The sequence below is a fragment of the Filicampus tigris genome, chromosome 2 (assembly GCF_054856515.1).
Source record: "Filicampus tigris isolate MCC_2025a chromosome 2, RoL_Ftig_1.0, whole genome shotgun sequence".
In the NCBI taxonomy this organism is placed as follows: Eukaryota; Metazoa; Chordata; class Actinopteri; order Syngnathiformes; family Syngnathidae; genus Filicampus; species Filicampus tigris.
The window spans coordinates 16,129,273-16,144,389 of NC_141218.1; the positions used below are offsets into that span (position 1 = coordinate 16,129,273).

Sequence of the window (15,117 nt, forward strand, 5' to 3'; positions counted from 1 at the left end):
GTACAGAAATGTTCTCGGCTGTACACTTAGTTTGGTAAGCATATCCTTTTGAATGCAAACAGCACGGCCTGTGGCTTGGCGTGGGGGGAAATATACAAGATATGGCCATACTGTCATCGATATTATCAACAATGTTGCTTTCATGATGTACAATTTTACATGATGAAGTATTAATACTGTCACAAAAAGAAAACATGAACAGGTCCATTGAATGGTTACAAAGTAGGAGGAACTGATGAAATCGTCATTTTATATATATATATATATATATATATATATATATATATATAGTCTGTATATATATATATATATATATATATATATATATATATATATATATATATATATATATATATAGTCTGTATATATATATATATATATATATATATATATACATATATATACATATATATATAGTCTGTATATATATACATATATATACATATATATATAGTCGAGAGAGAGAGAGAGAGAGAGAGAGAGAGAGAGAGAGAGAGAGAGAGAGAGAGAGAGAGAGAGAGAGAGAGAGAGAGAGAGAGAGAGAGAGAGAGAGAGAGAGAGAGAGAGAGAGAGAGAGAGAGAGAGAGAGAGAGAGAGAGAGAGAGATTTACTTGTAATCTTTTCAAAATACACATTTTTTTTTTCGTACCGAAAATCTACCGAACGGATGTTTCCAAGAAACCGAACCGAACCGAAATGTGATTTAGCGTACCGTTACACCCCTAGTGGAAATACATTACAGCAGAATTAATACTGGGATGTTTTGACAATATACTGCAGGCTAAAAGGAAAGGTTTTCTTTTTTACTACTGTATTTTGATGAATTTAACAATGACAAGTAAAAACAAACCACAATAGCAACAAGCAGCAGTTAAATAACCAACATTTTCAACCTATGCGACCACTGCTAGTTATTTCATAATGGAAATTGCAGTCATGAATATTTAAATGAGTCCAAAGTGCAAGCGAGTGGAGACCTTTTTACCGCTCTATGTGGCAAACTTGTGTATGTCGGTGAACTCAATCTGACACACTGCATCATCTGATATATGAGCTTTAAGATACTATCAATAATTCGATGGACAGTGTGTGTGTGTGTGTGTGTGTTTGGGGGTGGGCGTTCGGGAAAAGGTGAATGGTTGCAGGCTATTACAAATGCACAAATGGCTATCGCCGCATATTTTTATAGTAACGAACTGTTTATAGTAATGAGCTATGAACTGTTGGTTGTACATGTTGTAGATGCTTAAAACCACTCAAGAGTCTGTGTGGGTGCGTAAAAGTTGTAGAAAGAAACACAGAAGAGCAGTTAATAACAATGATAAAAAAAAAAACCTAAGGTTTGATTTTACAGCTCCAAAACCGCACTAGCAATTTTAACATCATTTTTTGAGACATGAAGCCTTTGTTTTTTATGTTTGACAGGTGCTGTAATTCATGGTCTCCTTTTGCAGGAAGTACTAGTCATGCCTTTCTTTTTTTTTAATCTTGCATCTTGGGAACCCAGGAAAATGTTTCAGAAAAATAACATGCTAAAAAAAAAATGCTTTCAGTCTTTTTTATGGCTCATTGCTGTTATTTGGCTTCCTCTGGTGTTGACACAGGGTGAATAACAGTGAGCATATTGAGTATTAGTGTTCCAGACAGGCATGGATTGGATGGCAGGTGTCGGCAGGGTAGCTCTGTCACTCTAAATCACGGTGTGAGAGAGCCTGTATGTGTCAAATATGGGCCTACAATTTAACATGAAGCCCAAATATGGAGCAATTTTGGAGACAAGACGATATTTGAGCTTCAAAGTTGAAACACAAAGGAGGCGAAATCGTATGTGATTTTCCCAAAATGAATGAAGGATTTTGCTTGCATGGGCAGCCTCCGAGGCTGCATCGAGATAGCAAGTACTGTTCATGCACATTGACAGGGAAAATGGAATTCTGTCAAAACCATCTGATCAAGATTCAAATAAACCAAACCTGACTTGTTGTTTACATCAAGTGTAGCAAAATGCTACATTTTACCAAGGTGCAACCGAAGACAAAAAGTGCCTTTGCCTTTGAGGTGTTCATGAAGAAACCAGGGCATGCACTACTGCACTCATACACCCATACGGATAGATTCATGCGATTTATTAAATGAATCCACAATTCCCTCAATACATCGAGGAAGGGCTGAATGTTAACTGCTTTGCCTTTGCAAAGGGAAAAGGTTCCGTGACAATAGATGAGCCTCGGAGTTAAATATCAGAAAGGTCAGAATGTGGAACGGGATTTTGTGAAAATGTGAAATGTTGCAGGTTTGACAATTTGAAACTGTAATATTCAGTCTCTAATCCTCAGGTGGCCATTTTCCTCTTTTTGAGAGGCCGGATCTTTATCTCCTCCTGTCTGTGATCTTGCTCTCTCTTCCTTTTTGGCGTCCCGCTCAATCTGTCTCTCAGAGGAGAGGTTAAGGAACAGCTTGGTTGGGACACGTAAGAGCGAATGATGGAGAACGCAGCTGAAAGGTTAAGGAGGCTGTAATCCTGCCGTAAAGGACAGCCAAAAATTCACACTGTGCTTCAGCTGCTCTCAAAATAACTAAGTAAAAACCAATAAAAAAATGGTATAAAAAAAAGCCTTGCATCCTGTCTTGTGGTGGATAATGGAAAAAGGCACTGTAGGAGCCAATTTCTATGTATTTTGTTTGACATACAGTTCTCATTTGTTCTGTGTAATAAATTCTGTTTGGTGTGCTCCCTCTAGAGGTGAGGAGGTCCTTTACCTTTAAAAGGAAGTATCTGCCCTATTAGCAGGTGGTTTTTGGCCGGGAAGCACACAGTGTTTAGACCTTGACTTGACATGACTTAACTAGATTTGACTTGACTAATTGGCTTGATTTGGAACACTATTGGAATTGTTTGACACTTGGCTGTTTTGTTTGTTTTCAAAAGTTAGAGGTTTTAACTTTTCATTTCCTTAATTATTTTGATGGCATACAACAGCACATTCAAGTCAATGTATTCTAATCTCAACAATCATCAGGATATTCATCTTTTCAAGCGTCTGAAGTAATTTACTCAGCAAAACTCAAGAGTGCTACACCAAAAAGATCAAAATGTTGCAGTCACTACAGGCACGTTAACGCCACAGCCTTCGGCGTATGAAATGAAGCAAAGGTACCACACAGGGATCATGTAACATCACTATTAGCAATCACATCTTACGAGATTGTTGGTCTCATAACACCTCTAAGTGGTTATTTGAATTAGTTATGTGTACAGAGAAAAAAACCATCTATCATTGCTGTTAACTGACAAAACAGTTAAAGGAGTGCTATTGTGCGGCCGATAGATACCTATGTATGTTTATGTATCTATATATGTATATACTGTACAGTATATAGTATCTATACTGGCAGTATGCATGGCAAATAAATAACACAGCATTCCAAGACAAACACTTGCTACCCACAGTAAAATATGATGGCGGTTTCCGGAGCAGGGTTTCGGCCCTTCGTCCACGGTTTGCGTCCTGCATATTCAATCGACCCACGTGGTCCCAGTCGGTCGGAGACAGCCAACCGGCGTCGAGGACGGACTTTACCGATACCGCGTCACATGCAGGGGCCGCACTCCTGACACGCGGTCGAGTAATGAAACAATAAAAAATAAAAGTCTGTGGTGTACCTTGCGGTCCTACAGGCGCAATGACATGTCTCCCATATTCTTTTTATTTCACCGATGACAACACTGTGCGTGTCTCAGTTGTTTTTGTTGGATAGTTTTTCTTTGTTTGGCGGCATGTCTGCTAGTGCGGCACCTTGCGTGTGACGTAAAGATTTCGTAATCGACGCCGATTGGCTGTCGCTGGCGAAGGACGGGCTAGGAACACAAGGGTCGATTGAATATGCAGGACGGAAACCAGGGACGGAAGGCCGAAGCCCAGCTCTGGTGGTTCCATTATGCTATGGGGCTGTGTGGCCAGTGCACGTACTGGCAATCTTATTGAAGTTGAAGGCTGCATGAATGCCAGTCAGTATCAGAAGATTCTTGAAATAAATGTTCAAGTATCAGTCACAAAGTTGAAGTTGTGCCAGGGCTTGATACTTCAACAAGACAATGACCCTAAACAACGCAAAGTCTACTAAGGCATTCATGTAGAGCACATATGTCAAAGTCAAGGCCCGCGGGCCACATCCGGCTCTCGAGAAGGTTTTCTACGGCCCCTGGGATGATATTTCTTTATTATTAGATCCGGCCCGCAGCTCGCAGAAACCCGGTGTGGATAGCAGATCTGATTGGGTCCTTTGCGCCTGCCGAAGACGTCACGCTTTAAAATATATTGTAGCGACTTCAAAGAACACACCGTCGGACGTATTTTAATCATCATGTCTTTATTCGTCCAATCAGCTAATAAGGGCTGCAGCCGACGCCAATACAGTACGACAACCGTTCAGTCAAAAAAGAGCAACAGCTCTCCTGTTCGTCCTCCGCTACTCTCGCTCGCATGCCCTCCCATCCAGCGAGCCGCACGATGCATTCATTAACCTCGCAAACAAAACAACTTGGCAAGACACAAATTCGACCACAACACAGATAACCCAATTCGTTACACTATTTCTGTAATATATTTCTTTGCATCAATGTTTGCCACCACATGGCTGTTCTACATGCTGACTAAAGACTTCATGTCACTTTTTGTGGCTTTCAGAATCGGATTGTGGTGAAAAGTTATTGGGAGTAAAACACACTTTATAGGAAATACTTCATGTTAGAAATCTCAGGTTGTTTTATTATTAGTAATTGTTGGCATTTGATAAATTCATTGAGTTTCGAAGTGGTGCTGAGATGTCCCACACTGTGAGCAGGCATTGAACGCTATTCGAGCACTAAGTGTTGAAAGTGAGTGACTTTTTTTTCTCTTTCCTCCTTCGACACAGCTCGTAGTTTATTCGTGCCAGCAAACTCAGTAGTTGCAGATTCCCGTGTTCCACCACGTTTGTTGTTGTGTGTAAGTGTTAAAAGGTGAGTTTAATCATTTAAGTTCGTGTCTGGTAACTGCTGTACATAATATCCTCGATATGTTCTCGTGAGTGATGTCACGTTGATGAACACTAGTTAGTTATTTCGGCTAGTATGCTAACTATTCTAGTGATGAAACGTGTGAATGTGTATTGCATGTATTGTTTGGCTGTTTAGTTGCATAATACAATGAATTGTAATGTTTAGGCATATTGTTAACTAATGGATATGCATTCGATGATGTTGCTAGGTTATTCTTTGCTGTGTTGTTGCAGACCACAATAAATAGACGTGTCAAGTGGAATACGGGCCTGTGTTTTCAGACAGGAGCACCCACATTCATACCTTGCCACTCTAAAATAGAGTCAGCTGGAGACATCACACCAATCATATGATCCTCTCTGTTTTACTTCACATTATGTACAGTTCATACAATCTTGCAGCCCAAATCAACCAGAAAATTGTCTCCAGTTTCAAAGTCAAACGGAAGTGAAGTACGAGCTGTCTCGCAAAAGTAGCAGTAATGTACTTTATTTTATTTTTTATTTAGTAACTCCGAAGATAAAAACACAACATCCAGGGGGGTGACAAACATAGACGCAAAGAAATATATTACAGATATATAAAGCGTGACATCATCACCAGCCGCGAAGGACCTGATCCAATCTGGACATTTAAAAAAAAATTAAATGAACATTCTATCAGTCCGGCCCTCGGCTTGCCGCAATTTTTTTTTTTTTGGCCCTCCGTCCATTTGACTTTGACACCCCTGATGTAGAGGAACAAGTACAATAATTTGGAATGGACATCTCAGTCCCTAGACCTAAATATTTTTCAAAATGTGTGGTGTGACTTAAAGCACACTGTCCATGCTTGTAAACCATCAACCCTGAGTGAACTGGAGCCATTTTCTAATGACGAATGGTCAAAAATAGCTTAAACCGAAATCCAGAAACTCATTAGACGAAATTGCTGACAACAACAAATGGTTTATAAAAGAAAAACTTGAAAATAATCAGGGATGCCAAACTTTTTTCTGTATAGGGTCAAGTAACCTCATTACATAAGTATACAAAAATGTTCTATTCTGCTGGGAAAATACTTGTACAAGTACCAAATCAGGTCTATTACATGGCGTGAGCTACGGAAAATTTTCTTTAACATGTTTGATTTTGTTTAAATTGGGGAATAATTTTAAAAAATATTGAAAATATAAGAAATACAGGCTAATTCTCTGTGCAGCCTGCTTGACTGAGCTAATAGACATACCAGAGGCGGCAGATTGTATTTCTGTGTGTGAGTGTATGTGTGTGTGTGGATGTTCTCGATTCACTTCAATTGGTCTACACTCGAAGGACAGAGCAATTGGGTTAACTGAAAGGCGAACAGTACAACGGCGGGGGGCCTCTGAGTGCGAACTTCCTGCTTAGGTCAAGTCTTGCATCACAAATCAATGTGACTTGACTCACTTGGGTCACTGAGTGTCCCGGCTAGACTATAGAACTCGTAGCTGTCGTATTCAAAGGAAGGCATTGAGTGTTGTCAAACCACAAAGGCCAATGTTTACTATCGTCTTGGAAAATGTTCGCCCATTCTTGCTGCAGAGGCTTCCTTGGCCTGGCCCTCTTTTCCTCAGGCACTTTGGAGCGGTCCAACCAGCAGATTACTGCAGAGTGTTACTGGCTGCTATGACAAGACATACTGTGGTCTAAGCAGGATTGGATGTATTTCACAGCGTTCATACTCTCCAGCCCACCATCTAGTATGACTGAAAAGTGTCCAGTTTCTAGTTAATTGGTTGGTTTGCAAACCTTTGGGTGGGATTGCTTAGCCCTGGCACCAATTTCAGCTGCAGCAGTTCATAGCTTTTAATAGGAATGACACTTGGCTGGCCCAAAATAGAAGCAAATGCAACATAGATTTTGCTGCACTTTTCTCAAAGAAACCCATGGTGAAAGCTGAATTTCGGAAAGGATGTGTCTCTTAAAAGCTGTTACTCAGAGACTGTTGTGAAGAAATCTAAAAACAGTTTTTATACTCACGGTGAGAGAAACCTGCAGTGAAATGATATTTTACAAACAGAAAGAACAAATGACCGAAACTATAGCCAATTTAGCACTGCCAGTACTCTGCCTCAGGAGAATCATATCAATAGGGTGAAACTCTAAGAAAATCTTCTGTCAGTCAATTTTCCTGTGTGAAACTTTTTTTAAGGTAAGCCTGTCCTTTCAAATTGGAGCAGACACAAGCACTGCTTACACTGTAAAAATACATCCACATAGAGGGGGAAAAAAAAAAAAAAACAACATAATTTAACATTTGTTGTCTCGAGCTGGCAGGATCCCAATTTTATCGACAATTTTAATTTTCTGAAAACTGGTAACAGAATTTCTGCACGCTTCAACTCACCAACAATATTCGCATAATTGGAATTGGTTCAATGAGATAAGCTCTGAGTTAGTGTCTCTCCTCCCTCATATGCAGCCTGACACACTGGTCTTTCATTTCCTCATCATTCAGTCCGCATTAATGTTTGGATCAGTGCATTAATGAATTCATCAGGAAAGGTTTTAAGTGTCAGAACCCCAAATCCCAACTGGGTATTAGTTTGCAAAACAATATGCTCGTATGCACATCCTTTGTTTTTGCCTTCACATTGTATGAATTCTGAGCGATTCTCACACAAAAGCATTGCATTAAATGCTTTCCTTTCTTCGTATTATTACTATGCACATTCTCATTACATTTAATTGCAGCTTCATGTCTCCAAAACCCTCAAACTTAATCAAATAAAAAGATGTGCTCCTAGTTCATGTCAGGTGACTTATTTTACTCAGCCTTAATTCTTCCAGTTTTATACAAATAAAATGTGATAGAAGAAGGTGAGGTGCAGTTATTGCTTGCATTATCATCCCTATATTGAGGCATAAACATATACCGCTGTTGTCCAATGAAAAACTCATAATTAGGGCCCAACTATTAAGGATTTTTTTCGTTTTTGAGGCAGATGCCAATTTTGTCATTTCACAGTAAACATATTCTGATAACTGATTAATCCGCCCATATATATATACACTGTATTTTCCAGAATATAAGGTGCACTTTTATATAAGACGCACCCACTCTATTTAAAAAAATAAATAAATAAAACATGTATAAGCTGCACCTTTATATAAACCGCACCTATCTATGTTGAAAAATAGGGCCCGTGCACGTCGCTACCGGGGTAGTATATTGCAGTGTGTATATGTGTGTGTATATATATATATATATATATATATATATATATATATATATATATATATATATATGTATATATATGTATATATATATATATATATATGTGTGTATATATATATATATGTGAGACCGCAAGGAAAGTTAATGCTTATGCTAAAAAAAAACAAAAATGCCCAGGATTTCATACATTCATGAACATCCTAAAGCTGCAACTCTACCAAACGTACAACTCTCTTGTGATGCATTTTTCAAGGTTCATGAGGCTGTTTTTCCTCATTTGATGAGCATTATTATGCAAAAAATGTGCTTCATGCTGAGCAAGAGGATTGACGCTGGGAAAAACAAGCATATTATCTTATTTCTAAGCATTAATCATGCTTTCCTCCGGGGGAACCGTATTTATAGATATCGCAAAATTGGGAATTAAAATGTTATTAGGACTGTCTGTGACTCTACTACAGGCCTCCAGCTTTGCAACCATTCAAACACAACCACATAATTCCCCCATTACTCATATCTTAGTGTTTGCATTAAATCTTACAATTGTAATAACATAGTTACATTTTAAATGCAGCCTATTGATTGTAAATATTTTCAACAATCATTAAGCTTCCCTTTTGGAAACTAAAATCATGTAGGCCTTACAGGTGGATTTCTGCATTGCCTAAGAAGGATAAATTCTGCTTCATTAGCACCGTTAATTAAACATAAGCCAAGATTAGACGACATACTTGTTTAAAAAAAGAAAAAAAAAGAGTGACTTTATAATGAAACGAGAGTTTGAGAGTAAATGACACCCTTCATGTTTATGGCAGCAGGGGGCCTATGTTACAACCGGCTTTTCTCATAATATTGTCACAAAACCAATACATGAAACTTATGATAAAACCACTTTCCTATTACTGAACCTAAGGGAGATAATTGAAAAAAAAAATTCAAGAGGAACGGTAATATTAAAGAGATATTTCTGTGTATATTCCACATCTGGGACTAATTCTGAAGCAGAAGTGCCTGGAGGGCCCGTCTCAAATAAAATTGGTTTACCAAAGTAGAATATATGGGTGCACAGAGTGAGGCCACACGCTGCCAATAGCGTCGACGGAAATTGGGAACCAAATCATTCATTTGGAGCAAGATATTCTCCGTATCAGTCTAAAGGCTAATTGTTAAGTCCTGTAGGGCACACTTTGTGAATTAGCCGTGTGATTTTACAAAACACTGTGATTTTAACAGGCGCTTAAAGTGAAATTGGAATGTTTCCATATGTCATTGCTTTTTTATCTTTGACCGCAAGGGTACATTGAAGCTTTATTACCAGTGAAATACCACAAAAACACTATTTAAACAGTAAAATCATCAACGCATTAAAAAGCAACATGATCTCATGAGCATTCGGGAGGACATTTTATAGATATTTAAAGATTCTTTTATATTCTTATGAGGTGGACATTTTTAAGAAGACATGATCTTGACAGGTTTCTTGAGCATCCTCGTCGAACTACTGCCTCTACATGCTGGTTTGGGATGGGCATTTAACTACATTTCCTTGACCAAATATAGGAAAATGAAATCAATTAATTGATCAATTTAAAATCGCTGTAAAGCAAAAACAATGTCTTCCTTCGTCTTTCGACACACCACAGAGAGGAGTGTTTGTCAATTTTTCTTTGTTGTCCTTAAGACTAGTTGAATCAAATTCTCTTCAATTTGCAAGTAGTGCACTTTTTGTCAATTGTGATATATTCTTTCAAAAACACTATCATCCCAACAATTTCACAACATCGAGGACTAGGAATATATCAGGTTGCCTCACAGAGCATTTTTTTGAAAGAATGTCCTAATAAAAACTTCTGAAAACATATTTTTAAAAGAGTGGTAGTTTCGGCCAAGTGTGAGATGCTTTTACGCGTTCTGCAGGAAAACATTTTGAAAGGGGCTAAGTGCCCATTTTGAAGTACACTTGATGTTAGGGCTGCTCAATTATGAAAAATATATTAATCATGATTATTTTGGTAATAATTGAAATTACGATTCAAACAATCATTTATTTGTTGGTACAAAACAGGAAAATGTTTAAACGTAAAAAATATAAAGCCAAATAAATGTAAGTAAGTTGCTTGTGTACCAAACACAATTTACAAAATTTGTTATATTAAAATAAAAAAAAAGGTGTGACTGTATAAATTCAAGTAGGATTTACCAATATCGTGCATTGGATATAAATGAATATCATTTTTACAGTTATGTCAATTTTGTAATCGTGGAGTGTAATAATCATGATTGAATTTCGATTGATTGCACAGCCCTACTTGAAGTATTACTTTGCATAGAAAGTTCAAATTTAATCTCATCTCATTTCACAAGTCTCACTCTTGCCCCTGATTTAACCAACAGTTGATATGACGATTAAAATAAATGAAAGACAAAAAAAAAACATCCAAATACAATGACATTAAAAATAAATAAGATACAGGTTATTCGTAGACATCTATTGCTTGACAAAGCTACATCATTTATTTTGTGACCTGTTTATTTTTTCCATTCCGTGGTGCACCAGCGCATACATGCACAGCCTCAAGCAAGGCAGCACAAGCACTGGCTGATCTCTTGCACTCGTGTCAAGGATGATGTGGCTCCTGCGTTCGTCCCCATTAGAACTTTGACTTGAGACTTGGTTGACGCTCATATTGGCAGCTTTGGAAGGATGCTCCGCCCTCCTCTTTTGCTTTCATTTCATTTCATTGCATGTGGGATTGTTTACCTACCTCCTTTTCTACACATTTTCTTGTTGGGTTTCCTGGCACATTCCTTGGATATTCTTTTGACTGTAAAATGAATGGGAAAAAAAACTACAAAATAACAGATAGCTCTGGAAAATATTGCAGGTGACATGCAACAAGTCTGTCAGACACCCCAAATCACCCACCCCCACCCCGTCATTAACAAGAACGACAGAGGACCTGTTGAAAAAGTAAGTGGGTGTCGCTGCAGAAATATTCCGAGGTGGTGGAATGAATTTGCTGCATCCTGGGACACAGGAAGCCCATATTCACATGCACTTCTATTTAAGACCCATTACAGGCCACACAGTTGCTGGTCAGATTTCCCCATTTAGAGCTATCACAAATTGAAGTGATGTCAGTTTGAATCATATGAATCGCTGAGCGCTTTGTAGGTCAAGCCCATTTTCCTGCGCAGTTTTCCATTGGTGCCCTGAAAACGGCCATTCAGAGCATCCAAATCTAAAATGTGTGGCTCCCATTATTTTTTCAGATGAGATCTCCATTTGAAGAGGAGAGTAAAGGGTCTTACATAGGTTAGGCTGATGCCACAGGCCTCTCATGTACCAGACAGAGCATTTCACCAACCTACGAGAGGATCATTCACTTATGAGGCAAGCTACTTATCACTAATATCCCAGAGACAGTCAAGACAGTGAGGGTAGGAAAGTGCACAACCCAATGTCTCCCTTCTTTGATTAAAATTTTGTCATTGTAAGTCATTTAGTCATCAAAAGAGGAACCTTTAAGAGTGACATGGAAGGGGAGAGTTGATGAAAAGACTAAATGATGGTAGGTTGAGATGACTGACACAGACACAGCATGCGCCAGACAACAGGTCATGCTCGCGCAAAAAAAAAAATAAATAAATAAAAAGAGTTTAAGAAGTGACAGAGAGGGAGGACAGAAGTGGTTTCATCCTGACTGCGAGACACACTCACCATCCTCTGTCGGAACATAGATGTTAAGATAAAGACAATCCTCGTGTTGGTCTTGTATGTAAGTGGTAATTATATCCAGGTTGTAGGTGAACCATATGGGCATCATGATCTCTGGAACAGCGTTGTGAATATTTTGGGGGCACACTGGAGCAAAGTGGGTGGCATTTTTGATCCCTGACCAGGAGGATGGCGGCTCGGGTGGCATGAAGCGTTTTTCCCCAACTGGGGAGGCGGCGTAAGGGACTCCAAGATATTGGTCCACCGGGCCGAGGATCTCACTGGGCAGAGGCACCCTGACCCCTCGGAGTTTGCCATATTGTGTGTTGACGGTGGGGTGGTAGCTCTGACCCCTCACTGCCGCAAAGCACCAGCAAAATGTTAATAGCCACAAGGACGAGATGATACCGGGGCAACTGTGGGATCTTTTCCAGTTCTGCAAGGGGGTACGACTTCTCCTCGGCGAAAACCACATGGTCCTCGATAGCGAGTGCAAGCGACCAACATACAACTTTCCCGTGCCTTAGCTTATCCGTGTAGTCGAGCCACGGGAAGGCCAATCATGGGCTGATATACTGGGCTCCGGCGGCTTGGAAAGGATGAGAAACAGTTTTGCAGCTCCTCTCCTTAGAGAGAGGTCCTCTCTCCTCGCTTGTCAGATCTTCTATCCCGTGCTACAAAAGAAGAAGACAGGAGAATTAATGACAGTTTCCTGACAGCACACCAGTGTGCTTCCTTCTACTTTAAGGCCGTCATATTTATTGACTGCCGGGGTGCTTTTGTGTCCTGACATAAAACTGCTCACATAAATGTGACAAGAGTTCTTGCAAGTGCCACCATTGGACCAAATGATCAAGTGACTTAGATGTTGCAGTTAACTACACAATGTCTTTTCATAAAGTGTTTGATAATTATCATTGCTCAATTATGATTCTGACTCAGCCCTTGTTTTTTTCTCTTGCACATCAGATTTCCATAATATTGACAACATACTATAATGTGTAATATAGTCAGAGTTGGGCATTCTGTCAGACTGATGGACCGGGTCCGTCAGTTCGTCACTGATGGACGCCGGCCACTAATAGAAGTGGATTTTCTTCCGTCAAAGTAATCGTCACCAACCGCCCACTGAGAATGGTTACTGATGGACATCCGTTTTGCTGATGGTTTTTTTCGGGTGCTGTGGGGCGCGGGGTGGGGGGGTGCGTACTGAAGGACTGACTGACTGACTCACGGACCGGCTGACTCGATTACTGGTGGACTAACTGACCTACTGGCTGACAGACTGACCAATTGACGGTTAAAATTCAGATTGGATTCGTTTATTTGAAAGTGGACAGTGCAATTTCACATAACACATGAAAGATCATGGTTAAAAAAAATAGCCAGAATTAGCCAAGAGGCTATTTTTCATCTGTAGTCCCCAGGCTACCATGAAGTAGAAAAACATTAAAATACAATTAAAAAAAAAAAAATATATATATATATATATATATATATATATATATATATATATATATATATATATATATATATATATATATATATATATATATATATATATATATATAAATCGCAAGACACAAAGTCCTTCAAACATGTTACAATATACAATATAACAAGTAATTAACGATAGGCACACAATAAAAGTCAAAATTAAAAACCAAACACATGAAGACAATGACAGCTTGGGAGGTATACGTTTTAGTATTGACATATTTAGTTATTTTTGTACCATGTGCTCAAATTCTTAACGAAGGCCTTGTAGGTGGTTTGTCTCCTAACCTCCTCTGGTATACTGTTCCATTCCTTGGCACCTCTTACTGACCACGTTGACAAGCTAAAAGCGCGGTCACCCCTGAGAGAGGCATGAGTGAGGCGCTCACTACTGTCTCTTTGGCAGATTAATTTTGCCAGGGAAACTGCGGCTAGGCCAGTAAGTACCTTATAAATAAGCTTCAAATCTGCAACCTTATGAAAATTGTCCCAGTTCAAGAGATTGTACTTTTTAAGTATTGCACAATGATGATAGTGCCGCGGCTTGAAAAGTGACGGACGAATGACGGAACAGCAAAATTTAGTAAAATGCCCATCTCTGAATATACCGGTAGTAATATATTTGGTGATATTTACGAATTAAGGGTTGGGTTCAGCAACAGCTATAAATAATAAAAAAAAAAAAAAAAAATTGAAACGCAAGATAAAATCCATACTGCGCAAGCTTTTATAGGTCACAACAAAAAATTCAAATATCACAAAAATCTGACACGCTAGAAAAAAATAAAATCAATTACGGACATTCTTTACATTAGTCAAAAGTACACATAAAGCCATCTTTAATTAAAATTTGCTGTTGACCAGTGTAATGGTAATGCCATTTTTCCACCCAGTCCCACTCCCAAGACTAAACTTTACACAAAGAGAAAAATCTGCATACACAGGAACATAGTCACATGATAAAAAATTAATGTTGTGCTTATTGCAATGCAGCATTTTCCCCTTCTCCCTTTGGTGTAGATATGAACAATTTAGATTCAAAATCCCCCTGGTCTAAAAGAAAAGGGCAGAGGAGGATGTAGCTATAGGCGGTGAGGCTTCTTCCTGTGACAGTGTTGTAAACCAAAAGTCTCAGGGTAAATTTGTAGTGCCTGGGATATCACCTTCCCACACGCTGCCTGATCAATTTTCAATTTCTGAAGCTTAGGCCCCCCCATCATCCGACAACATTTGCTCTACAAAGAAACGTCAACATTTAGGAGAGGATATTGCCTTCAAAAAGATGGCTTGAATGATTTATAATGCATCAGCAACATGGATGTTCCTGCGGGTGCCGTTTGCACTACTCCCATCTGCAGGAACTGTGGCTCAAGCATATATCCATATATACTGAGGATGCTCCAGATGAGCCCATCTTCATCAGCACTTACATAAAGGACATGCATATGATGGACTATTATGCTTTGGAATTCATGCACACAGAGCACCTGCTGACTGAAAATACATACAAAGTCCCCTCTCATGTTCAATCTGCGGATTAAGAGCCCTCCATTGCTTGGGGCAAAGTGTTGATAAAGGATTATTTGCCAGAAAAGTTACACTGTCGGCTCAATGCGGTGAGAAGGCAGAAAACCTCGAAGACATATTTAGTTGAGATTATTGA

The 15,117-nt window shown here is 39.1% G+C and overlaps 1 protein-coding gene across 2 annotated transcripts in view; it reads right to left on the reverse strand.

Annotated features, from left to right (window-relative positions):
- nlgn3a (neuroligin 3a) overlaps positions 1 to 15,117 on the reverse strand; it is a 185,772-nt gene that overhangs the window by 131,832 nt on the left and 38,823 nt on the right. Inside the window, exons 2-3 of one of the 2 annotated variants that reach the window (XM_086019706.1) lie at positions 11,961 to 12,631; positions 11,005 to 11,064 (exon numbers count right to left, since the gene is read on the reverse strand). In XM_086019706.1, the coding sequence (XP_085875832.1) occupies positions 11,005 to 11,064; positions 11,961 to 12,432 (532 nt within the window). In that variant the 5' untranslated portion in view covers positions 12,433 to 12,631. The remainder of the gene's footprint in view (positions 1 to 11,004; positions 11,065 to 11,960; positions 12,632 to 15,117) is intronic. The other variant, XM_086019714.1, reaches the window with a different exon arrangement.